Here is a 27,536-nt window from a genome sequence, read left to right as displayed (position 1 = left end):
TTTTAATTCTGTAGCCTTCACTTGAAATTCCCTTCCGTTTGCTATGCAGAAACCTTCTCCTTCATTGCATCTTATCTTTCCATTCGCATATTTTGCAAGGCCCTTCCTCCCATTGTCTTTTTCACCTCCAGTGGCTCTTCATCATCTTTATCAGCAATTCTTATTCTACATGTTCAAGGTCAGTTGATGAGTTCTCCGAGTCTGAGATTATCATCTCCTCATGGGCCACATTCTCTAGTCCTTACTTATGTGAAACTTCCAGTTTCAATGCAGGTTTCATGTATGGAAGGACTTGGAAATTTATTTATTTTATATTATGTCTTGAACATACATATTGGCAGTAGTGGAAATTAGGAAGGAATGAAAGGTTTATTTTCTATTCACTCATCGAGTATATTTTTTTAAAAGATGTTAGTATTAAAAAAAAAAAAAGTCAGATGAATCTGTGAGATAGTATTGTTAATAAAGGTTAACCAGAAAGAAATATGCTTGTTAAACATTTCTATATGCACAGTCTGCATGATTTTCAAAGCGTTCCAAAAAAGATGATTTTTAATTTCCTCTAGAGAGGATATGGTACTTCCTCTTTCAGTAAGAAATACCTTTGTTTTTATCAGTGATCCTACTGTGAATACACAAAGCAAGAATGGAGGAGTCAGCCTTCCCATTAAGGCACAGTAGAAGCTAGAAACTCTTAAAACTGTCCATTTGTATCACTTTTTAATGGGAAGAAAATTTGCTCTCTTCTGTTTTACATTATTGTCACGGTGATGTTTGATTGTTACTTATGTGATCATGCATGTGTTCCTTTTTTAAATTTAATTTTAGCTGTGCTTTATTTATGTCTCAGTGTGATTCAATTTTTAAAGATCGAATAGAAGGCTATTGCACCTACGCTGAGGTGCTGTGGATTGAAGATTATGTGCTAACAAAGTTTTCCAGGTACTAGAGGTAAATTAATGAGGAAAGACAAAAATACTGTAATAAAATCAAGCAGTTACTGAACACCAAACTATATACTGCTTGATAGTTGAAATAATGGCTTCCGCAAAGGATGTTTTTGTTCTATTTAATGCTTCAATCTCTTTTGTACTGTGACCAACTCTTTGGGATATATGGTTTTTTTCTAAACATAAAATTGAACAAAAGGTAAGAGTATGCAGATACTAAATGTATGTCAAAATATCAGTCCGTTCTGCAGAAGTAGTATTTAGATAGAAGAAATCTTAAAAAGTATTATGAGTAAAACTTCTTTCCATCCTGAATAGGCATGCAGTGGCATATAGCTCCTTTGTGTCTATGAAGACTGTAAAATGTAGTTGAGAAAACCTCATACTTTGCAGATTTGGACCCTTATCTTAGAGGAAAACCATAAGCATGAAGTTTATTTTAATCTTTCGTGATGTTAAGACAAAGAAAAATGAAATTATCCTGTACTTTTTTTCAGATCTTAACAGACAACTCTTCCACTGAACAGGCCCTAAATAAAGTGTTTGATCTGTGTGTTGTATGTGGAGACAAGGCATCAGGTATTTACTTATCTTTTTTTTAGCGGTGCAGCTTCATAAAAGCAGTTTAAGATTCTTCTTGATCTGTATAACAGTTTGTATGCATATATGTGATAAAAGAATCTAGTAAACCTGTTAGAATCTCTTGAAACTTCCAGCAGATGTGAATAAGGTATCTATAAAGAAGTTTGAGGAAAGAATCTAAAAATATATTTTTCCTTAAATTAGTTCATATTTCAGATTTAATTTTGCAATATGCCCTACTTAGTTCAAAGACAAGCCTTGGTGCCTCTGCAGTATGTATTTTGAATGTTTATCAGTGATCTTTCTTTTTAGGCTTTTGTTTTTTGTTTTTTGTTTTTTAGAATCACACGATTAAAACTGTTGGAATTGTCCAGTATGCCTTAATCAAAACTCATGCTTTTTAGTAATACTTGTGTATTTTGCAGTATAGCAGGATCAGAATAATTTACTTACGAAAAGTAGTGTTTAAACTTAACTTTTTTCTGTAGTAATTTTTCTATAGTCATATTATATACTAGAAAATGCACAGAAGAACTGATTTTTGGGAAAAAATGGCTTAGCTGTTTTGGTTTACTTGTCTCAATGAAAAGTTTTACTAAAAGAGTTAAGGATGTACCATTATCGCATTAGGAAAATGAAAGGCAAAAGTAGAGCTTTGAAGTGATCACCTGCTGCTGTGAAATGCTATGTATGGAGTTTCCATGTTTCCATTATATTCAAAGGATACTTTTCTACAGCTAAATTTGTAATGAGCATTAATCAGACTTGACTGTAGGGACATTCTGAAAAAAATTCTGAAAATTGCTAAGGATGTATATAAATCAAGAGTCTCTCCTATATTCTTAAGTACCTGTTTTCTGAGCTTTTTTAACATTGCTGTCAACAAATTCAGCAAGAAATTAATAAGCAGCTTGGTTGTTTGCCTATTTGTAAAATTTTTCCTGTATAAGTGCTTTAAACTAGAAACATGGCTTGCTTGTTTGTTATGTGGTTTTATAGCCACAAGGTATATTTTAAAATTTGTGACCTGTGAAAAAATAAGATTGTTCCTTTTCTGGGTAAAATCATAAATACTTTATCGTGAATAAATATAAACTCTAGAAAAGATAGTAGCAGTGTAAAACTAATATCTTGATTTTATGTTGTTCTGTAACTAGGGCGTCACTATGGAGCAGTAACTTGTGAGGGATGCAAAGGGTTCTTTAAAAGGAGTATACGAAAGAATTTAGTTTATTCATGCCGAGGAACTAAAGACTGTGTCATCAACAAACACCACCGGAATCGATGTCAGTACTGTAGGCTGCAGAGATGCATTGCATTTGGAATGAAACAAGATTGTAAGTCTGAATAAGAAGTGTAAATCTGGTACAAGGAAATCATTTTAGCAGTTATGTTAAAGTATGTGCTGCAAAAGATATGCTTTATATTAAAAGAATGTTATATTGATTATATACTTTTAAATCATTAGATCTTTTTTCTTTAAAGAATTGTGTAAGTTTGGTGCGATCAAAAGTCAGAAATGCTTTCAGTCATACATACAGTCTGATAAACTTAGTAAGCACATTGCACAAGGTAAAAGTGATAAATAGGAACTGTTGTTCCGAGGCAGCAAATGTCAAGCACATCTCCATGTTCTGTTTTTATACATGCAGTGCAAAATTTCTGTGTGTTAATCAAGCTACTGAAAATTTTGAATCCTACTACCTTCTTGTCACTTTTTGCACAACTTAGGTTGCTGACCATTCCTGTTCACTCTTGGCAAAGCTCAACAGACAGTTTTTCACAAGGCAGACATCCATAGTGATCTAGAGTTGAATCCTCACAGATTCCTAGAGATTTCAAGTTTGTTTTTAAAATGCTGTATGTTGGATGTAGTGTTATTTTGATACCATGGTAGTATCAACTCCTAAATACTATGTAATAATATATATGCACTATTCAGTATATACTAAATATGCTGAAAACCAAACAATACAAGATTTCTTTAGCACTGATACTGCCATGCTGTTGCTACAATCACAGTGTCAGTCTTTTGCTCTTCTCTGTGCTGTCCTGCTCTGTTTCGCTGCTCCTTTTGAACCTCCGTGGACATGCCCCTCCTTACAACTCTTATAGAGGAAACAAGTAATGGTTGTCCAGCAGAGCAGAAACAAATTCAGATAAAGGAGGAAATGCTGACGGGGTGAAAGTGGATCTCCCCTTTTCCCCTTTGTTCACCTGGCAACGCTTTGCCCCTGCACAGAAGACCGTTCAAGTAGAGTAAAATTGCTGGAGGTGGGAGGGGGACAAATGCAGAAAAAAGATCTCTGGGCCGTGGGGGAAGAGTGAGTGGAGGAGAGCATTGTTTGGAGGTAAGAAATCTCATACCTCAGAGGAGTGGGGAGAGGAAAGCAATCTTAGCATCATCTCATACTGTAGCTTCTTCAATGGGGTGATTTTTCCCTTGAAGAAGTCTTGGCCCTTTCTCAGCAATCTCATGAAGTGCACAAAGTTAGGTGGGTTCAAACGAGACCCAAAATGCATGGGAGAGGGTACTGTGAGTCCTTTATAAATGAACTGTGTCGGCTAGTGCAATTCAGAGAGAGAGGGAAGCAGTAAGCCTTCTGTTAGGGATCCAAATTTAGGTATAAAGGGGTTTCTCACTTAATTGTAACTTGAAAAATTAAGTTTATATGTTTGGCCTCAGACTTTGACTACTGTATCGTTCCATAAAGAACAAATCAAGTGTGGGGGGCTTTTTTGCCCAAATATTGGGTAGTTTGGGTTTTTTTAAGTTTCAACCCCTCTGTAAATTCTCAGAATCATTATTAAAATTGCAGAATAAGTAAAGAGAAAAAACAAGTATTATTTCATAGACTGTAATTTGTGATGTGACTTAATAGTTGCATACTGTTCCGTTAGCTGTTCAGTGTGAGAGGAAACCTATTGAAGTGTCAAGAGAAAAATCTTCAAACTGTGCAGCTTCTACAGAAAAGATCTACATTCGGAAAGATCTTCGCAGTCCGTTAGCTGCAACTCCAACTTTTGTAACAGACAATGAAACAGCAAGGTATGTAGATTCTACTCAGAAGTAGGTATCTCTGTTTCCTGAAATCCCCAGAAAATTAAACTGTATGCTGTTTGTGTCAGATCAACAGGTCTGCTGGAATCAGGAATGTTTGTTAATATTCATCAGTCTGGAATAAAAAGTGAGCCTACTGTGCTGATGACTCCAGATAAGGTATATGATGACGTGACTAATATATTAAATAGAGTTGACTGCTGTAATTATGCATATATGGAGGGAAGGTTGTTCTGTTTTGTTGTCTTTCTGTTTTGATAAAATTCATTTTTGAAACATTGACATTCCTTTACAAGATGACCCAGTACTGTAGATGCCTTCTCTTCAGAAGACTGCTTTTAGCCCTGCATAGTAAAAATGCTAAAAACTCCATGAAATGGAGTCTTTTCCAAAGGGGCCTTCTTTCCTTTTTTTAGAGAGCTTTAAAGGCTGCCTTATTTTTGTTCTTATTTGGCAATCCTGACGCTTGGACACTTGGACCTTTTTTTTTTTTTTGTATCAATACAGTGAGGTTGCAAAGCCCCGCGTGTAGACAAGAGCGATCGATGTGTTTTGTAGAATTAAAATCTTGAGTACTAATAGAATATAAAGACCTATTCACAGTTCGTCAAAAAGAGGGTTAAAATACAGGTGTTGATGGAAAAACAAATGGAAAAAAATGTCTTTCGCCTATCAATCTCACTGCAGAGACTGCAGAATAAATCAGATGATTGGTGGGGAAATAGAGCTAGGTTTGTGTAGAGATAGCTTCTCAGTAAAGGAAAAGGGAATAATTTCTGTGCAAGTATGCGTGCATGAATAACATTTCAGATTTAAGAAGCTTTTTCTTGAGGATTTAAAAACTTGATCCTGAGTTGCTTGTAATACTTATTTTTTTGGAAAAGCCATGACATAAAAGAACAGTTTCTTTCATTTAAAAATCACTGACTGGCTTTCACATTTTAGACTCTGAGTACAGGAAGCTTCTTTTTCACTATGTTGATCAGTATGGGCTATCCAAGTTCCAGCTTGGACCTGAAATACTTCTTTCAGACTCTTACTCAGAAGACATTCTTGCGTGGCTGTTCAGGATCATCTGTCCTTTGCTGTATTCCTCTAACTGTAAAATAGAACTAAGATTGAGTGACCCAGGATTCCTTACCCTTTACAGATACGGCATTATCACAGTGCATTTCATAAATACCATTAGCTTTTTTCCCCTGAATTGCTAATTTTTTGGAGAGCTTATATGAGCTATCTTAGCAACATTTTTATTTATGATGTATTTCTGAGCTGGTTTTCCTTTTTTTCCATTTTGCTGCACTTAGTAGTCCACTAAAGCCATGTGATAACTTCCCTACATGCAAGCACATGTTGCATGCACACACACACACACGCGCGCGCGCACGCACACACGCACACACACACACACACACACTTTTGTATTGCTACAGTTGATATTAACTTATCTTGTACTGTTTTCATGCATTTTGCCCTGCTTGTTCTGTCTGAAAAAGGCCTGATCAAAAGTTTTTTGTTCCATTTAATTTTTCCCATTCTATCTGCGGAGCATGACTAAGGAAGCTAAATGACACATAGCATGCTGATGTTAGCAGCAGCATGTACTCGTGCACCTTCCTTATTAAGGTAATTGAGGGAGTGAGGGGAGCATGACTTACTGCCTGTCTGAATTACTGGTCATTACTGAATCACTATGTTCCCTTGCAATTAAATAAAGATATAAAAAACAAAAAAGCTGCAGCGGAATTGTTTTCTTGCTTTCCTAAATGTGACTTTTTATCCATTCCTCGTTTTCAAACATTCTTGTACTTCTTTACTACTGATTGTTTTATGCACTGCAGAATGAACAGAATGGAAAGAAGAAGCAAAATATGTAGTCTAGGGTAGTCTTACAGTCCAGCTGAGTGACTAAGGAGTGGAGATGCTAAAATGTCTTTCTTCAGTTGCTTCCCTTCTGTAGCATTCTTTCTGAAAGATACAGGTATCTTTTGCTTGTAAAAGTAAATGTCTAAATCTTTCACATTTAGAAACAGTGCAGGGTCTAATTGCTGCATTAGGATTTACTGGAAACAACAGTTTTCTTAGAGGTCTATTCACAAGCTCAATTCTTCCCTAGTTAGTGTGAAAGTTAGATTATTCTCATGCAAGTTAACTGTTGCCAGTATGAAAGAATTAAACACTGTACCTTTCTCTCAGGTTGAAGCATGTCAGGGAGATTTAAGCACGCTGGCAAATGTGGTGACATCGTTAGCAAATCTAAGTAAATCCAAAGACATGTCTCAAAGCAGTACTGAGCTGTCTATGATTGAGAGTTTAAGTAATGGAGATGCATCATTATCTGAACTCCAGCAAGAAGAGCAAGCTAGTAGTGATGTTACAAGGTAAGGCATGTTACCCTTGAAAATATTACTCTTTCTGAGACTTTCTCTGTCAGTTCAGATCATTAATTAAATCATCAGATCATTTATCTGCATTAAAAATAATAGCAGACTGAGCTTGTGTTGCAGATTAATCTTGTAAAATTCTTCACAGTAAAATCATAAAGAAGTTCAGTTTGAGGAAATAAAAACTTTTAGTTGTTCATTGGAATTAATTTTAATGTAAATCTTACTTTTGATTGTCTTACTTTTTTACTGTCTTTAATAACGGGTATTAGATCTTGTGCAGTACTGTTAGTACTTTGCCAGCTTCAGTGTTTCTGTTCAGTTTTAAAAATTTGTCTATGAAAAGCCATCAAGTTTTCTCAGCCAGAGAGCTTGAAAGAGCTCTGACGCAGTATAATACCTACTCTTTTCTAATAGGTTACCAAATAGATTTCCAATAGGGAGTTTCAAGTCAAATACTCCTGTGGAAGGGAAATTGTAACCCAAAGAGAAACTAAAATTTTTGTCTAAGTGATTGATTTCCTTGCCAGGGATTACACCAACTTCATCTAACATACACAGCTGTTTACTGAAGAAAATGAGTTTGAGAGGATTCAAGAAGCAGCTTTTATCATTGTTTTTCATGTATTTTATTATATTGCATTGCTTGCAGCTACAATGGCAAAGCTTTCACTTTGCTGACAAAAATTTCGTCTACAACTTTGTTGCTAGCATTCAGCTCCTTTTATATTGTAATGTTATATGCCTTTGTCCACAAATGACTTCATTGTCTACAATCATTTTTTACAGCTTATCAGTAGTCCTGTATATCCATTAGTGAATAAGCGGGATGAAAAGGGAACTGAACTTGTTTCTAACAAAGAATACTATGTGTTTTAATGTGAATCATATCTTTTTCTTCTTGCTTTGTGGGCTAGGTTTTCGTAATTTTCAGGCAAGCTTTGTTCCAGATACTCTTTTCCTTAGTGTTTTTTATCTTGAGGTGTTTGATCATGTGAGTTAACTTAGATGTTGGGGCTTCATGTATGAATAGGAGTCCCGATGTTAAGCCATTAGGAAGCAGAGACTGATAAAAACAGTGGGCTTACTGCTGCAAAATTATGATACAGAAGGGAAGAGGTTTCTTTGAAAGCAAACATTCAAAGAGTAAGTTGGAAACAAAGTATCGTGGACACACACGGTTAACAGCTGTACCTGCCCAGAGTATTTTAAAAAGTACTTCAGCCTAAACTAGAGCAAATAAAGGATTGGCAGTGACCTCTGCCATGGCTGCTTTGGCTTATTCTACCAATAGTCTCTCTGACAGCAGCAGAGTCAGGGAGACAGGTTTGAGGGGAAAAGAGAGATCTTTTTCCTATCTGACATTTCTATCCCTGCTACAAAAGAAATCTAAAATTATCCTGCTAAGTGCAAGAAGCCCTGAAGATGCTCCGTTTTTCCTAAGCAGCTGCCACTGAGCTGCTGGTTTTGCCTGCTCTACATAATGCTGCCAAGCGTGAGCCACAGGACCTGACACTGAGATTTCCTAGCAGGATACAGACAGTATAACTTCTAGTGCTTGCACATGAGTACATTCCCTTTATGCTTACTTTGCATATACCTGAGACAGAAAATTTTCCAGCTATATCCACTTAATCCACTTGTGCATGCCCCAGTCACCTTCATGTGCTAAAATAAAGGTGAATAGGCAAGTGTAGGACCAAAAATTTTGCCAGTTCATTTATCATCTCAAGCCTGAATCCATGTCAGCAGCTAGTTTATTGTGTTGTTTCTCTTGATTGTAAACAGTAATGTTAAAAATAGTAAGCATTTAGGTTTTTAGTGTATTAGTACATTCAGGTAGCAAGGGAATGCAGAGGAAGAAGAGGTGGGCAGAGTTCTGCCACTTTGGCACTAAATTAGATAATAGAATTTTTGAAAGTGATTTTAGATTCTGTGGCAATAAACATATCTACACAAAATGGGAATCAGCTCTACATACAGGCTGGTAATTAGCTTTCATAAAGTTTTCAGACATTTGTGCATGAGTTTTTTCATGTGACACTTTGTGTACAAGTGATACTACTCTCAGGATATATCATCTGTCTGCAGACACTGATTGACTCTGCATCTGTGATGAGTGTAGCTATATCAGTTTTGGTTCTCTCTCTCGTGTGTTTGTGCATAGAAGAACAATGAAATGGTGGCATATACAGGTGTTCCTTTTAATTATTATTATCAGGCAGTAAAATGATAAGTAAGCGCATCTGTGCTTATCCTGGGGTCTCTCTCGCCAGTAACTTTTGTGCATTTGACTTGGTTTTTGCAGGAGTCACTGCCCCACATTAGAGGATACTGAGGGTGGTATTGAAAATATGAGAGTACTTTCTCCGATATATTTAGAAGCAGTCTTTTCAAATCAAGCTGAATAACATAATAACAGTTTATGATATGAAAGAGCCAGAAAAAACATTTTCTTCCTGTTTGTGCTTCATAGCAGCAAAAATCTGTACAATTTACATGTGCATTAAGTTGCTTTAACAAAAGTCTGATGCTCATGCGCTCAAATCACTCATGCCAACACTCTCAGTAAACACCACTAAAGAGATCCTGAAAGGCAAACTGTGATTCACCAGCTCAGTCAGTATGTCAAAACTGTGAATTTGTTGGCAACTAGTGTGAACAGGAACCGCTGCTGATTTTGTTTTGGAGACATTGTAATTTGGTGGGGTTTGGGATTCTGTTAGGTAGAATGTAGGAAAAGTACATTATTGTATCTTATTTTCCGTTTCTGGTTGTTGGAAACAGACATCCAAATACTGCTTGCGGACATGTAGGTTTCTTCTAAATCGAAATGTTCTCCAAGATGAAATTTGACACCCCCCCTTTTTTTTTTAATCTTATAGGGCATTTGATACTCTTGCAAAAGCATTAAATCCAGGAGAAAATGCAGCATGCCAAAACTCTGAAAGTATTGAAGCCAGTGTACAGCTGATTGGTGGAGAAACGAGCATGAATATCGTTGAAATAGAGGGGCCACTGCTCAGTGATGCACACGTGGCATTCAGGGTAATTAATACCTTTGAATTATTATATGCTATTTATGATTGTTTTAACTTAGTAATATAAAATAATTAATGATTTGATTAGGTCCTCTTTTGAATTTCTTTGAAGAGTTACCATTTGTTCAAGGTATTGGCATTCATTTCTGATGAATGCATTGCTTTTGTTCAATGATTAACTATTTGCTCGAGAAATTAACAGCCCTCTTCGGAGCTGTACTGTTTATTTTATAGTCTTGTACCTTAGAAACAATAGGTAAATGGTGCAAAGGGATTTAAATGGACAAGTGTCTTGCAAAGCAGAGAGTCAGCATTCCTACTCATTAACAGACGGATGTAATGTGTTCTATAACTGGATATTGAAGCTCCTAAATGCATTTGTCACAGTTTCTCCTTTGTATATATACCTTACTTTAGTATGGCATTAATTGACTTTAGTCATTAGGGAAAATCTGGTTCCTTTATTAGAGGGCCAAATATTTTCTAACTTTATTTCTCATTTCATAAGCCTGCAGATATTCTTTCATCTTTTTCTTTCATCTTCCTGTTACTCATGGACAAATCAAAAAGCTTGCTTATCCAAAAGTTTCTTCAGCACTAGCCACTGCATTAAGCTTTGCTCCTCTCATCAGCGCATGTCTTGATCACTCAAATAAACATACTTCTAATGTTAATTTTGAAACAAAATGACAGATTTTATTAATAATCTTAGCCAAACCATTATATTACAAAGAATTAACTTCTGAGAATAAAACTACAGCACTATAATTAGCAATTTGGGGTCAAATCCTGCTTTCTTCACATGGATGAAAAAAAGGAAAAGGAAAAAACAATAATTTTACTCATGTAAGCTCAGAAAGGTTGTTTGTGATGTGTCTTGATTACTGTTTTAGGACTTGGGCAGCTCTGTATATAGGTATTTTATTCACATACCAAAACACTATTTTGTGAAATAATAATTAAAACTACAAACCAAAGGTCTTTTGTGAGGTAGAATCACCTCTCTGCTCCCAAAAAACGCCAACTAGTAATTGTGGCAATTCCCCTAATTTTTCAGGCCACTTACTCTAGTCCTCTCAGGCAAGATTTGGAAAGGTATGGTGCCTCTGTATTTATATTTTTTTAATATATTTATCTATTTATAAATGTAAGAAACTTCATAAATGATCCTAATTACAGTAGTTCTTCTAAAACTTTTATTCTTTTGTGAATGTCTCACAATTTGAGTTTTATTTGGGATTTCCCATTGCCAGGTGTGGTGACCCAGATATGAATCCTTATCTAAGATAAAGATTCAGAATTTTTGCCCTTTCTTCAATCCTTTGTAATCGCATTAAGATATAACAGTGTGGCTAATTCGGAACAAAGGCAGCCATTTGGTTTTGTTTCAAGATTGTCCCATGTTTATTTTAAAAATAATTTAACCTTTTTTCTCTCTAAAAGAAACTGTCAAGCCTGATTTTCCTTACTACATTTTTTACATGAAGAAAGTAAAATAACTGATATATACCTTTTTTTTTTTTTAAACCAGCTCACCATGCCATCTCCTATGCCTGAATATCTGAACGTTCACTATATCTGCGAGTCTGCCTCCAGATTGCTTTTCTTGTCCATGCACTGGGCACGTTCCATTCCATCTTTCCAAGCTTTAGGGTAAGTGTTCAGTTTTTGTATTCTCTCATATTGTGAATACCCACTTTTTAACTGGCTATTTTTACTGTCTTTTTCAGGGTCATTTTAAAATATAAAACCATTTATTAAAATGTCTTATAGATCTTCATCATGAAGGTAAATCTGCTGATTCAAAATTACTCGCAGCTTCAGTCCAAATTCAGTTACTTTGGTTGGGTTTTGAAGAAAAAAGTAGATTCAAAAACATCAATTGTCTGCCCACTGCTACATCTTTAATATTTTTTCAGTAAATCAGACTTCCTATCATTCGTGAATAGCTACATCCTGAACTAAGATGACTAAGATGCTTATCAGGCAGTCACCAAAAAACCCTGATCTCTGGAGCCCCAAATATTGCTATTGTTGTAGGTGAATTAGTAGTAGTAATTTTGCCTTTATTAAACTATATGGGAGAAATATTAGCTAGGTTCAGCAAGCCTTCAGAATTGTTTAATTGCCAGGGAGTTTCCAAAACCAAATTGTCACTGTAAGCAGAAAGTAATTTTTATCATTCTGTCTGCAGTTACCTTAACATCCAGTTTTTCCAGCAGAATTTAGTATGGCACCTAAAATTCTTAAGCTGTGTTGTAGTACATTGCTGACTGTCATGAGAAAACATTTCCAAACAGTATGGGGAAAAGTAATTTATGTTACTTTCAGAAGTCATTTTATGAAGGCACATCAAGCAAGTAAAGATCGTATATCAGCTGTGACACAAATGGAGTACAAATCCAGTTAGTCCTCACCAGAAACCTCTTCCTGTCCTCTGTTCTCATCTGCAGTGTTCTTCTTGAATTCAATATCAAAATAGTTTATGACTCTGTGGTAGCAAAGAGAATTCCTTTTTAAATGGAGGGTTTGTTCTCTTATCCAGAAAGCTTGTCAAAGGCAGGATGACCCATGATTGCCATTTGTATTTACTTGGATGTTTAAGCCAAATGATTGTACATTGTTTAAGAAAAAATATTGTATTATGTGCAATTGAAGCCTGTGTTTTGGGGAAAGATACAGTAAAATTCTATAAAATGAAACAGTAGGAGGGGAAAAGGCAGGTAAAAGCATAAACATGATGTTCGATTTTTAATGTAAGCTGTTGCCCTGCAGAATTTTGAAGTACTTAGCAAATTAGCACAGTGAATTGCATCGTTGTTCATTTTTAAAAGTGTTTTGTAACACAGAGACACTGCAAAACAGTGTAAAAAAATGATATTTTTTAAAAAGTTGCACAGAAGAACTTTATCTCTGAAAAGACTTATCAGGTGAAATGGAAATACTTACAGAAAATCTGCATGATTTTTTGAGTAAGTTACTTCCCAATATATTTGGAGGTTTGAATAAGAAAATGGAGGCGTAGGCTGTGCTAATAGTGTTAATATTCACCTGTGCTAGCATTTCCAGCCCCAATCAAGATCATGGGCAACAGTATATTTAAACACCATTTAACATGAATATACAATTTGCCTTTTGAAAAGCTTAAAATCTTAACAGTGTTTTCAAGTGGAAGGTTTTTTAAATTGATTCAGCTTTTTAAACTTGAGCACATTATGTACTATAATTTTAACTTCTAGCTGGGTGACTCATTTCACTTTTCAAATGAAAAGAAATTCTCGGTACTAGTAATTGAGAGAAGTTGATGAGCCAGAGCAAAACCACAATAATCGTTTTGTAAGGAAGACACATAATTTTATCCAAGTGGTTCCTTCCTCAAGCAATGATTCCTTAATCTCAGCAAGATAGCTGTCTTTGTCACGCTGATTTAGTTAATGATATCAGGTTATTGCTTAGTTCATCTTCTGCACAGGAATCTGTGCAGGGCAAGAGGGAGTCCTACTGAAACCTTAATCAAGCTGGTTACGCCCTGTAGTTCTTTGAGGCTGCATAAGTTTGATCAGCTGGTTCTGGTCGAAGATTGATCAGCCCATAAAGTTGTTCTAGATGATACTGTTGTCTACATGAGCACATATCAGCTGAGTAGCCAGCACACCATATTTGCACTGTATCTCAGCATAGTCCCTTTGACAGGAGATGAAAGAGAATGCAACAAGTATGTGCAGGAGCTGTGTGTGTAGTATCACAGCGTAACAAGAATTGGATCATGCTAAAAATACAGACCTAGATAAGCTCTCTGTGTCCATTATAGGACAACTCTATAGTAATCAGTCATTTGGCATATAAATAGTATTACAATAAATCATCAGAAATTTTCTTAAGATTGCACTAACATTCTTGTACAAATCCGTTCTGTCATATTTTTGTAATTGAAATCCTAGCTTTAATGTGCTTTTCTTCTTTGATAGGTCTTTGCTTCTTTTAACTTTCCATTTTTTTATATTTACTGGCTAAAACTGTGGAACATGGTACTTAAATATGACTTCTCTCTGATATCTTTTTCAGGTACTGAGCTCCTGTTGAGCTCCATGAGTTAGTGGTGTTTGGCATTACTGAATATTAGGTTACTAATTTACAAGTGACTGAATATGGATTGACATACCTAATTCTAGGCTTCAGCATGTGAAAAAAAAATTCACTACAAATGAAACTTAATTTAAGGACTAATTCGTACAACAAAAAACCAAATCCTCACAACTTCTATTTGTACCTCGAAGTCCCTATTTCAAACCTGATACCAGACATGGAAGGACTACAGATGATAGCAGTCTAGAACCTTAGGAACTTGATCTCATGTGTTCCATTTCACATGTGCATTCTTATTTTTAATTAAAAAATTCCACCAATCTGCCATATTTCAAGTAAAAAATAGACCTTTCTGTAGTTATTCTACATCCACAGTGCAGGAAGAAGATAAACTTTTTTCATTCTTCCTTGTAAATGCTATCTAAAAATTAGGGTAAATCCTGTTAAAACTAGCATGATGGAATATGCCTTGATAGTTGTCATTTAGTGTAACTTAGCTTGCTTTTGTGATAGAGATCTATTGCCTTTCTCATTAAAACAAAAATTATTTCTATACAAATGTTACTTTAAAACAAATATTTTAATTCTAGCATGAAAATAAAAATACTTTTGATATATTTGATGTAGATTTTGGCTTCATTTTGGTACTGGTTGCAATGATTGAATTAGGTGAATGTTTCATGAAGTGTTCTTTAAATTAGAAAAACTATGTAAATACAAATGGCTGGTCCTATTAAGTGAAATTATTGTTTTTTCTAATAGACAGGATAACAGCATATCATTAGTAAAAGCTTGCTGGAATGAACTATTTACACTTGGTCTTGCACAATGTTCACAAGTGATGAATGTGGCAACTATATTAACTGCATTTGTTAATCACCTTCATGGCAGTTTACAGCAAGGTAAGGTGCATATTGTCTGTATTCCCAGATCTGCAAAGCAACTTCACAGTTTTTAAGTTTTGAACTGGGCAGAAGTTGATTAGCTATCTTTCAATTGTTAATGTAAATTTACTCTTTGCAGAGCTTAATGAGTAGTATTGAGACAAAATAATAATAGAATATACAGTCCACAAGATGAAAATTCTTAGCAATTTTCTGAAAGTCAGCTATGCTAATACTTCCTTTCCCCTAAATTAAAAAAAAAGTTTATCAGTCTCTGTAACATAAGTTGGTATTTACTGCTTTTTTTAAAATCGCATGTCTATATAGTAGCTAATAGAATTCTGCTGTTAGTGTACATCAGCTCAAAATAGGAATATTTCAACACAGTATCATCTTTAAGAACATAAACATACTGTGAATACACATCGTTTGTGCCAAGTGTGCAGAGTAAAGACTGACCTAACTCTTCCTTGCTGTTCATAGCTGTGAGACAAGGCAACCTAGTGCTGCCTTCTTCATGTACTTTCTTTATACAGCTGGGCTTGTTCACTTCTGTATATTAGTTTTAGACTACAGTTAGCTAAGTTCAAGTTTAGCTGCTCGTTGCTATCTGTATTTCATAGACACTGCATTTTTCTTTCTTTACATTTGGTGGTCTTGGTCTTTATGATGACTTTGAGGTTTGCCCTTCTTTGAAATTTGCCTCTACTGCTTTTCGATGACAGGAATGCCCTATGCTGTCTTTGTTTGGCAGCACTGCAGATCTCAACTCCTTCTTTAAAAAGACTTTAAAGCCAAGGGAAACATTTCCAAAATCTTTTATTAGAATCTGATGCAAAGTTCAAAACTTGTTCTAACTTACCTGCTGCAATCCTGTCTCTGCTGCAGCGTCCCAGTGAGCAGTTGTAGGGCTGTGCTCTTACCATATGTATGAGGACATTCTGTTTGTAGTTCAGGTTTATGTGCAAGTTTAAAACAGAGAAGACTTGTCTTTTAAGGGCCAGTTCTTAAAAACTGATTATGTCTTTTACAACTGTGAAGGCTTCCAGGGTCTGGTTCCTTGGGCCATGTTCTTCGTTCATAGAAGAAAATTGGTAAGAGTATGTACTTTTCACATTAGATGCCAACGTTAGATGCCTTAATTCACAGAGATCATCAGAATTACCCCAACAAGCAGCAACAACACATGGCATAAATTTTTGTCCTCATCTACTGGAGGCAGCCTGGCTACACATTCAACATTGTCTATCCATAGGTATCTATTTCTGCTGTCTGCTTCTGAGATCAAAAGAACTTATTACCAGTTATATTTTGTCTGTGTTTTAGTCTAATCACAAGTGACTGAACCTTTGATTTCTTATACAAGAAGATTTTTAGGTCATGTAGCAGTCTGCAAGAAAAAAAAGTCATGCTTTGTACTCCTGGAGGGGCCAAACTCTGGAATTTCATCTGGAGACATTCTTGATTTCTTAAAGTCTCTCTCACCAAAATCACGTGTTTAATTGCTGTTACATCACTGTGGCCTCACTGTGGAGAAATACAAATCTTCCTGGCAGATCTACACTAAATATACTTCCTTCCTTACTAATCGTACATACTGCAGATGCAGATCTTTTGCATGTTTTTCATTCAAATGAAAGAGATGCCAGTTGGCCTGCTCTTTAATTTACTGTATAGTGAAGGAAATATTCTTTTGTAGGGTATTCAAACTGAAGTACATGGAGTCTTTTACCTAATCTCTGTGTGCTTGTTAATGCTCACAAGGCTCTCAGCTCTAAAAGCTAATCAGTCAAAAATAATGTAGTCTTCATCTGTTCATAGCCTAACATGTTTTTAATAAGGTAAATACACTTCCAAAAACGTTAGCGTTTTCAGGTTAACTAGATTTGGTTAGGTTAGATAGGTTGTTACATGTATGAAAATTCTCTGTCTTCAGTGCTATGCAAAAACAGGCTGGTAAGCTGTAGAAAAACAACCCACTAAATTATAAGTTTTTCCTCTTCTTTTATAATGAAGGAAATGAACAATTCATTCTGGGACATCATCTTTTTCAGCAATGGCATGATCTTTGACTAAAGTAACCCATGAAACTGTACACCAACCTACCTCATGGATTCTAAGATGTAGGGCGCAGGTCTGCAATAGCATTGTAAAAAAAGGAAAAAAAAGCGATAGTCCTAATCACAGTTGGTTTCTAGATTATTCAGACCTACTATATGAGTCTATAGATGGCTTAGATTTCCTGCTCTTTGAATCTAATACAAGTGATGAATGCATTTATTTTTAAAAAAATCCAACATGACCACATTTTTGCATGTCTGTTAACTTTGGGGGTTTTGTATTTTACGTGTGTGTTGACTTAGATAAGCTGCCAACAGACAGAGGAAAACTGGTAATGGAGCATATCTTCAAACTGCAAGAGTTCTGTAACAGTATGGTTAAGCTTTGCCTGGATGGATATGAATATGCTTACTTGAAAGCAATCGTCCTCTTCAGTCCTGGTATGTAATTATTCTTAATGTAAATCATTATTGTTTTACTATGACTACCAAGTCTTCAGTGGTCTAAAGTCTATTTAAAACTCTCTACTGAAAATTTATTATGTTTTCCACAGAGCCATATTTTTAGGTAAGTTTTTCTTAATATTCTTTTAAGGGGTGACAGGAAAAGGGAAAAAGTTGGAAACATTTTTGGAAAATGGGGAAGTAACATCAGATAAGTAGGTTGAGTGGGAACTGAGATTAGCTCATTTGTAATACCTAAAAATCTTTGTTTTTCAGAATCAGGACCTAGCTATGCTAAGCACTGTGCAAAAACAGTATGATGACAGTCATGAATTATTTATCTATATGCTATTTTTTGCCATATAACTTCTGCCTGTTTCATTATATGCAGCTACAATTACCTGTAGGATCTCTGCTTCACTTGTTGAGGAATCTAGGAAGGTGTGTAATGAATGAGGCAGAGGACTGTAGAAAGAGGAGGGTTAATTTTTTAATGAAAACAGCTGAATGCAGCTCTGCTGTTGGGGTTTGTTTGGTTTTCTTCCCCCCTCCTTATTTACCTTTAATTGTATGCCTCCTTTGTGGGGTACTGTTTGAGGACCTGGAGTTTAATTTTCAGAGATGTTATTCTTGCACATCCAACTGAGGTGAATTGGAGTTGAGTTTTAATGTATGAAAAACAATTTCTCTGAGCCTCGTGAAGGCTACCCCACATGTAAAATTACAGTAATATATCACCTGGTTTCACCTGGTTATTATGAAAATAAATTAGTGTATAAAGCATTTCTGAATATGGTGATTGAACACCACAATAATTCCCTTATATTGTTATATTGTTATTTCTATTTTCTGACCAGTATTTAAATAATATACTCTAAACAAGGTTTATGAACGTACTTTAGACAAAAAAGATAAAGTAATGATTATTTTCTCCTCCTGAGAGAGAAGTCCACAATATGGAGGAGGAAGGGTCCTCTGGTTAAAATAGTTAATGACTGATCAGTTAGATTATATAACACATATGTCTGGGCAGGCTGTAGAAAACTGTAAAACTAATTAAAAAAAAATTTCTTCAGTATATTCCAGGTCTTAGATTCATCATTCAGAGTTTAGAGATTTAAAATAAAAACAAAAAGACACCTCTGGATAAAAGGAAACTATATAAACTTCAAATACTTTTGTATCTCCAGGAATTTTTCACTGTCACATTTAGAAAGTAAATCTTCAGTCTCTCCATTTTGCATTAGAAAGTTTTAAAAGCATCAACAGCTTGCTTATTCCTCATTGCCCTACCTTTTTTAGACACTGATGTCCCATAGAAAAGACCAGAGTGAATTTTAAAAAGCTATCTTAATCTTAGTGACTACTCCCAGTTTGTAGTGTAGGATATTCAGATACCCTAATTTGGTATTCTAATTTGCATGTTTTTTCAATGACAGTGAAGACTGTGCTGTTGTATTTAATGTTAATCACTATAGGTTATGAAGATGGGAAAATGACAATTTCTTAAAAAACCATAGGGCTTGTAAAGGCTCATTCTTTTAACCAAGAAAATTTCTTTAGGTGGATAGGGAAAGGATGCAAAGTATGGCTTGACTTCGGAGGCACTCCATCTACTCCGTGGTGTGGCAGTCAAGCTGACCACAGTGCAACATCATATTGATGGAGATTACTCTGTTAAAATACCAAATAAAAGTTCTTCAAAGAGAACAAATATTTCTTAAAGTACCAGTTTTTCTAAAAATCTATCCCATGAGAGGAAGGGCTCTGGCAGGAGAATTCAGCATAAATCTGGCCACCCTAGATATGGAGAAGAAGTGGGTATTTGGTTCTTGTCAGTTTTATTAGATTTATTAGCTTTCAGAAGAACTCTCTTTTTCTAGTCTGTTGCAGCTCACCCTTTCAGAGAGATATTAGTTGAGGCAAGAAAAGCTTCTGCAACTGGGACACTTCCAAAATGTAAATTTCAAGGAGGTTTTCTTACATACGTGTACGCACACACACACGTACACATATATGTATGTGTGTGTATACATATATAAACTATATATGTATATAAGAATTGTGGGGTTCTTGCTTTGCAGTTTCCCTCATATTTATATGATTCTTTTCATATATGGTAATTTCTCTTTCTTCAAAGAGGATCCACATCTCCCAGTGAAAGTGGCAGCATCAGCAGAAATCCGTGGAATTCATCTAAGTGCATAGCAAAACTTTGCCTATCTTCCATTTTCTCTTTTAATATTGCATTAATGGAAGACTTTTGAGGTGAAAGGACTTCTTGCAAATAAGAAGCAGTATAAGTAATGCCAGAACCCTACAGTAAAGACAAGAAATTCCCAGAAGGTATTCCAGAGAGACTTCCTTCTTATTCTGGACCTCTAAAGGAAAATCAGATCCTGAGTGCTTTTGTTATAGAACCTAATCCCTGGTCTCAGTCCTCATGACTGGGAGAATCTTGCATGTTTTTATGTGCTTGCTTTTACAGTCTGCTAAAGCACAGGAACTATTTCAGTTTTCTGATAAGCTGTAGCCAGGATGGATCTAATTGCAATATTAAGAGTCCTTGTCTGCTAAGGACTTTACATTTGTCTGGACTTGCACTATTACTTCAGAAGAGCTAGGGGCTTTCTTTAAGGGGGGAGGAGGGGAAGGAGGGGGAATGTTTGCTTGTTTAATTGTAGTAGATCATGCTTTCAGTAGACTGACTTCTACTCTAGATGTTCCTTACCCCAAAACAGTCCTTTCATGCCATTCCTGGAGCTCTGAAAGCTGCTCCAGAAAAGAAAGGAAATGATGGAAGAATACCTCAAGCCCATTCTTCTAGCACCATGTTTACTGGGTTTTATGGCAGAATCTGTTGGCTTATATGAAGAAACCAGTCCTGTTAGAAAACAGAAAATATTTTCCTAGAAAGCTTACACTTGCAAAGCAATATTTAATTATTTGTTTAGTCAGAAATTAATTTGTCTTCTTCCAATTACATTTGACAATACAAAAGGTAGGAAGAAAAAAATCTCAGGCAAAGACTATCAGGTCACATCACTGAGCTGAATTTTCTTTAGCTCAGGTGATTTTAGATCACATACCTAACAATGTGTAGCTGCTTTAATGGAAATGTACTGTCTCATAGTCAATTGTCTTGATCCTGTGAGCTGTATAAAAAAATCTTTATATCTGTCAAAGTCATGAAACATATACCAGTACCTCGAACAGAAGGGATGTTCTGGCAATGATTCACCAGCCAAATATTACAATTTCAGGAATTTTAATGCCCTCCTACAGGATGGGGCTGGGCTGCTCATGCAGCAGAGTCCTAAGGTAAGAATGTCAGCTTTAGTGGTCCCTGCTGATTTGTCTTCTGTAGCTATAGACTTGGAAGATTACTGAAAATCTGATGTGCCAAGGCATCTGTTTGATAGTCCCAAGACAGCCTTAGGCAAAGCAGTGAGTGCAAAGGAGTACCTAGAAGGCTTTGCATCATCATAAATGGCTACTAGCAAACCACTAGTGTTCTTCAAACTACTGTTTTGGGAAGTTGACTTCTAGCTGTGTTTCTGACGTTGTTCCAAAAGCAATGTCATGAAGCAACATACATTGCATGTATGTAGTAACTCTTCAAAATATGTTGCTTCTTTATAACCTTGCTAACCTCTTGTCCTCTGCATTAATTTGAAATCATGCTTTCTGTCAGGCTTATGGAGATAAGGAATGACTGAATTACTAGACAAGACAAGATACTTATCTGTGAAATGGTGGGTTCAGGGGAATCGAATGTATCACGTAACTGATAAAATGCTCAGAAAGCTTCCATAGCTGTAGAGCTAGACCAAAAACTGTTGGTTTTGGTGAAGGCAGGCCATATATTTGGAGAGGAGTGATTGTTAGTAGTAATGATTTATGATCCCATCTCAGAAATACAATTTGTGATTTGTCATGATATTATGACAGTAATATACTTGAATTAAACCAGATAGATAATAAATTATAGACCATGCAAAATGTTCAGAAGTACCAGAGAGTAATTTCCAAATGTGACTTGGCACTTGGATTAATACCCTTTCTTTTTAGCAAGATTTGAATTTCAAGTTTTTAAATCACTGCTGAAAATTATATTTAGCACCTTGGAAAATTTTGCACCAGACAGCTGAAAAAGAATGATTTACTACCTATCTTCTGGAGTTGTTAGGCAATAAATGGCTCATAGGCTTTTATTTTGCTTTTTCAACGGATCCTAATTTTATTCTTCGTCTCTGATCCAAATGCTATTTGTGCATACAATATTTCAATAAATTTGAATGCATTGGAACAATGCTGTCCTACTGCAACACAGAGAGCACAGCTCTGTCATCGAGACTGATGTAAATATTGCAAGCACTGCAATTGTTTGAACTCATTCGACTGTCTGGTTGTACTTATAAACAAGTAAAACATCAACATCGAAAAGGAGGTAAAGAGGTGTCCTATTAAAACTGTTGGAAACAGCTACTAAATAAGCATTTGAGCATGCTTACAATTAGATAATCTGTATGTATTTTAGCACATTTTATACAGAACAAGTATAACAATGTCGAGTGTCTTTCAGATCACCCTGGTCTTGAAAATGTAGTACAGATTGAGAAATTTCAGGAAAAGGCCTACATGGAGTTCCAAGACTATGTAACAAAAGCATATCCAGATGATACTTACAGGTGTGTAAACTTACATGCTTACCTCATTTGATTCTGTTTCCAGAGCATCTGTGATCTTGATTTCTGCAATATTTCATATAATATGTAAATTTGGTTAAGAAGTTACATTTAGTGAATTTATATTATGTATGTACTCATTCATTGTTATTTTCCAGAATGAAGGCCTGAGTGTATTTTACATTTTAAAAGGAAATATTTAAAATGTTTGAATTGCACCCTCTTGGGATATTTGGATCATTTGTCTAAGTCCAAACATACTATACAATCTATGTACGTTGACTTGCACATTCACTTTTTTGTTCGTACTGTCAAAGATATGACTGGCCATAAATTATATAATCTGTTGGTTTAATTATCTATGCCTTTCATTAACTATTTATAATGAATTTTGACTGGTGTTGTCCCTTGTTAATTTTTTCTGTTCTCTTACTGATAACGTAATTGTGAGTCATATCAAAATGTGTGACCACAACTGCATAACACTTTTTACCAAACTTTTTTTTCAGACTGTCTAGACTTCTTCTCCGATTGCCAGCTCTTAGACTGATGAGTGCTGCTATTACTGAAGAGCTATTCTTTGCAGGACTAATTGGAAATGTTCAGATTGATAGCATCATCCCATATATTCTGCGAATGGAGACAGCAGACTACAACTCTCAAATAATTGGTCATGCCGTATAAAAGCAGAAATCAAGGATTCTGTACCATGGCAGTCATGGTGATGTAAATGCATACCCTGTCTCCAAGAGATGGCAATAAGCCTTCCTAAGCACCTTTCAAAAGAAGGCTACAATTCCTCCTTTCCCGTACACTTGGGAAATGTGGTGGAGTGTCTTAAGGAATATAGGATCACTTCCTATTTTTCATCTGATCTTCAAGGACTTGTAAATTAACTTGGTATCTGAAGAAAATCAAGAATTGTCCATCCTATTTTTGTAGATAGATGAACTTGGAATATTTGTTTATGAAGTCCAGGCTTGTGAAGAAACTGAAGAAGCTTTGACTGAACTAAGGTATCACAACTTAGTTTGATGTTTTAGATAAATAAATTAACTTTCCTCTCTTGAGTTGTGTTTTCAGTGTTTTGCTGCTAGTTCTTTCTCACTGACTGAATGGAACATACATGATCAGACCTCCTGAAAAGGCCAGTGTTTCCATGGAAACCAGACCTTTATAAACAAGCTCAGTTTTTCTGTTGTTTTGAAGAGAGATTCATTTTTTTGTTGAATGAAACAGTGGATACCATTTCAAGTGCAGAGAAATTAGAGGAAGTTCACATTTCAAAAATACTCTCTTTGTATGTTGGTGCAGTTGATTAGAAGTGAAACTGCAAAGGGTCAGTACTAATTGCTTTGTGGATGTAAAGGAATACTGTGTTGTAGTGTTATGTGTTGGTAGACCTATGGAAAACTAACAGAGAAGTGTGTACTGCAAGCATTCAAAGAGAGCAGCCTCCTATTCCTTTTGGTCTCAGAAGTGAAAGCTTGGTTCGCCCTACACTCCCCCCCCCACCCCCATACTCAGTGCACAAAGACAGAGGCATTCCAGGTGCCTCTGATATCTTCTAACCACCCCTGTAAGAAACAAAGCATGGCGTTTTGGAATTTTGTGCATCTGTTCACCTCTTTATTCTTACATAGGATTCGGGGATTGGTATATTATGGTTAGCCTTTGGCTATGCAGTTCTCCTTTCCAACCAGTCTCATATGATTATTTTTCAAATTTGAATTTGTGGAATCTACTCTCCCTCCTTATCTTCACAGTCTCCCCTGCTTTTCCTTTCCATATCAGAAATGGGTCTAAACGCTTGGTATACCTTGCCTGATCGTACTCTATGGCTCTATCTAAGGGTAGGTTCAAACTTTTTTCTGTCTTGTGGCATGCACCTCACTGTCATGTAACACTGATGATGTGTGCTCTTCTTGCTTCCTTTTGCAACAGGAAGCTATAAATCCCTATAAAATTTAATATCTGTTGCTTAAAATGAGAGAAGCATCCTAGTAAAAGTGATGGTGACACTAGCATTTAGGATTGTCAAAATCTTGGATTGAGGCCCAGTTCTGTTTATCCTGAGTCGTCTGTTTCTCTGGCAACATTGGGAAGAGCCTTTGACTGATCAAGAAACACATGGTTGCACCAAAATTGGTTAGCCAAAAGATCAGCTGTAAGGGAGGCCTGAGCCCACTCTGCACCAGCAACTCCAAGGCCAAACCAGCACTGAGGGACTACTAGGTGAGGCTTGGGTGAGTTCTGTAGTTTTTCTCAGCACCTGAGAATCTTAACCAGCCAGAAAGAATCAGAGAACTGCCTCTGACAGTGAATTCCTCTGTTCTCTTAATTCCAGTGAGCTGCTCATATCTTCCTCTGCCCAAGTTCTGTATTCTGAGGCTGTACTTCCGAAGCAGTCATACCCAATACTGCAGACCAAAGCACTCGCTGCTGAGGACCCTTGACAGGACTGAATCATCTCTCCTCGGTGTGCCTCGGCATTTGATGACTTCCTGGATGGTGACCTCAGGTGCTGGAGCTGGCCATGGCAGCTGAGCCCTTTCAACATCCCACCTCTCGCAGGGCGTAGGATTTCAGCTCTTCCTTCACGTTCCTTGGAGTTCATGAAACATGAGGACAACTTCTCTTTAGTGCTTGTGCCATCCGTGTTCCAGGACGCATGCATCTCATAAGCAGGGTTTAGGGAAATAAGAAACAGAGTTTCTGCCAATACATTGTGCTTGTTCCCTCCCCGGTGGTTACGGGGTATATGCCTGCCCATCTTGCTATCTCTAAAACCAAGGTGCAGATGGGAGGTGTATCATCCTTCAGTTCAGCTCTGCTTAGAAATTCTGGCACTGTTTTCTAGCCCTGTGATAATCCTGACCCACTTCTGGCCCCAGTCTGTATTTTAGGACATAACAGGCATAGGATACTTACTGTCCTCTGTATTTAAACTTTTTAAGGAAGCTGAAAGCAGGTTACTTCTGAATAGTTTGAAGTTGGTTCCCCATGCATTCAGTGTACTCTTGAAAGAATTTTCCAGGTCTATTGGACCTCTTTACACCAATGTTCTCCAGATTCATGTAGCCCAGATAATAGTAAGATGGAAATAAAAGCTTGTTTTCTGTCTAAAATTAGTAGATTCTGTAAATATCTCACAGATCCTTGCAGAAAATTTTGACTCCAGAGTTTAAGTCTGTGACGTGATATGCAGTTCTTTGTTTATAGCTGGCCAAAAAATTCAGTTGATCTGGCCTCTTGCATGGTACCTTCAAGCCACAGAAACAGCTGAGGAAATACTAGTGTTTCTACAGATGTAGATCTTTAGCAATTGAATTCTGCAGCTCATCTGTCTTCATCAGAGCAGCGTTCTGGAGGAGAAGGCCACAGAACTTTATTTTCTCTTGACTACTGTTCTTGCTTCCTCTTTGTCCCCTAGCCTCTTTGAAGACAAGTTAGCCTTCTTCAGTAATGCATGGACTACCATCACTACTGACTGCTGGGTCAAGAGAAGAGTAGTCTCTTCTTTTTCTTAGGCTGTGTTAACTCAGGAGCACGAGAACCTTGGTCTTGTGTTTCACATCAGACTGTTTAAATTCAGGTGTTTGAAACACATTCCTGCTGTTTTTTAATGCCTATCATCTCTGTAGGACAGCAAGAGATCCAAACCCCAGTGGCTGACTTTTTCTGCTGCCACACCTTTTACTGTTCTTTTCCTGGAGAATCCCTTGGACTTCATCTGGAATTTTTGCCAGATCACTTAAATCAGGAAATTAACCCATCCATATTTTTCTTTTCAAATCCCTGATTTCCAGGCCTGAGACCTCCCTTCGAATGTTGGGTCACGAGGGAATATAAAGAGTATTGTCATCTTATTTACACAGGACAGAGACTAGACTCCTTGAATCTAGTTATCTTGACAGGTGAGAAATCAAACAGGAAATCTCCAAACTAGATAACAAACTGTATTACATTCGATTTGAAAACAATACAGTTAAGTCACCATCAATAATCAGAATATACCCTTAATAGTTCTCCAGCTACATTTGAGACTTTGTTCAGTAATAGCTGTTTCTTATCTTTGCAAACTGGACAGTTGGAGCTTCATTCGTCTAGTGAACTTGATTTAACAAGTTCAAGAAATCTTCAACCAAAGAACGAAAAAGTCTCCCCCAGCCACCTTTTTCTGAGAATATGGGCCTAGGGAGCGCCTAGTTATCTCAAAGAGATTCCAGTTACTTGTGTGTTGTCCATATATGCATTAACGGTATACCCTTCTCCCTTGATTTGTCGGGATATTATACCCTCTCTACTTGCTGTCAAGTGCAAGAAAAGAGAAAGATGTGAGTATATGCTTGCAGTATTCTGAGGGCCAAAAAGCCCCCAGCTTCTGATCTTGAATACTTCTGATGTTTGGATATCTGTAGAGTGAATGTGCATATAAGCAACACATTCCAAAGAGCTCCGGCTATGGGTAAGTAACTTTTTTCCCAAAGTTTCCTTAAAATTTCCATAATGATAAACTTTCATTACTCAGTTCAGTATTGGCTTAAGGTAGGGTACAGGCCGCCTTATGCTGCCTGGCAAGTAATCTGCCTAGTCTTCATGATGATCCCTTAGTGCAGGTTGTTGTTTCTACATTATTCACTTTGCTCATCAAGAGTTTTCATTAATCAATTTGAGTTCTTAAATTTCATGCTTTTGATAAGGAACAAGGCATAAGGTGGGTTTTCTCAGGAATGGGAACTTTAAAGCAGATAAATTAATACAGGGATGAATATGCATGTTTCCATTTCTGGCTTTTTTAAGATAACTGCTGCTCAATTAACTGACCACATTAAATTACCTTAAACTCAGGCCCTTCATGTTTCTAACAGTCATTCGTTCTGATGACATGATCTCACATTACCACCTCTGTGATTTTCTTTTTTTTTCTTATGAATAAATGTTCTTTGCTACTGAATGAAAGGCTGGCTAATATTACTCTTTTTTCATGCTGTTCAGCAACATTGATGATCTACTAACAAAAATGCAAATATTGAACCTCACTCCACCATGGATGTTAAAATATTCAATAACTTTGTAACATTTTTCTTCACCCTTAATTTATTTTTCAGCTTTTTGATCTTCAGCAGTCTCAGAGTTTTCACACCCAATCAGGACTTAACCAAACTGTGGCATTTACTAGCCAATAAATAGTAGTCTCCTTCCCAGTGAAAGGACAAGTTTATTTTCCACAGCTTTAAAATTTTCAGTCTTGAGAGCAAGAAAAGTGATTTTTAGTATAAACTGCATGAATGGAAAAATGAGTAAATTTATACATTTTAGAATCCTATCATTAAAGATGGGAGCAATGTTATAC

At 36.3% G+C, this 27,536-nt stretch overlaps 1 protein-coding gene across 8 annotated transcripts in view; it reads left to right on the top strand.

The window, feature by feature from the left end:
- NR2C1 (nuclear receptor subfamily 2 group C member 1) overlaps positions 1-23,250 on the top strand; it is a 53,722-nt gene extending 30,472 nt beyond the window's left edge. For all 8 annotated transcript variants that reach the window (XM_064510345.1, XM_064510330.1, XM_064510369.1 and 5 more), the window contains 11 exons: positions 1,448-1,529; positions 2,690-2,869; positions 4,434-4,581; positions 4,662-4,752; positions 6,790-6,974; positions 9,863-10,025; positions 11,550-11,671; positions 14,867-15,006; positions 17,352-17,489; positions 22,078-22,183; positions 22,690-23,250. In XM_064510345.1, the coding sequence (XP_064366415.1) occupies positions 1,448-1,529; positions 2,690-2,869; positions 4,434-4,581; positions 4,662-4,752; positions 6,790-6,974; positions 9,863-10,025; positions 11,550-11,671; positions 14,867-15,006; positions 17,352-17,489; positions 22,078-22,183; positions 22,690-22,864 (1,530 nt within the window). In that variant the 3' untranslated portion in view covers positions 22,865-23,250. The remainder of the gene's footprint in view (positions 1-1,447; positions 1,530-2,689; positions 2,870-4,433; positions 4,582-4,661; positions 4,753-6,789; positions 6,975-9,862; positions 10,026-11,549; positions 11,672-14,866; positions 15,007-17,351; positions 17,490-22,077; positions 22,184-22,689) is intronic.
- Positions 23,251-27,536: the final 4,286 nt, after the last annotated feature.

The sequence above is a fragment of the Dromaius novaehollandiae genome, chromosome 1 (assembly GCF_036370855.1).
Source record: "Dromaius novaehollandiae isolate bDroNov1 chromosome 1, bDroNov1.hap1, whole genome shotgun sequence".
Classification (NCBI taxonomy): Eukaryota; Metazoa; Chordata; class Aves; order Casuariiformes; family Dromaiidae; genus Dromaius; species Dromaius novaehollandiae.
This window is presented reverse-complemented; position numbering and strand designations above follow the sequence as displayed.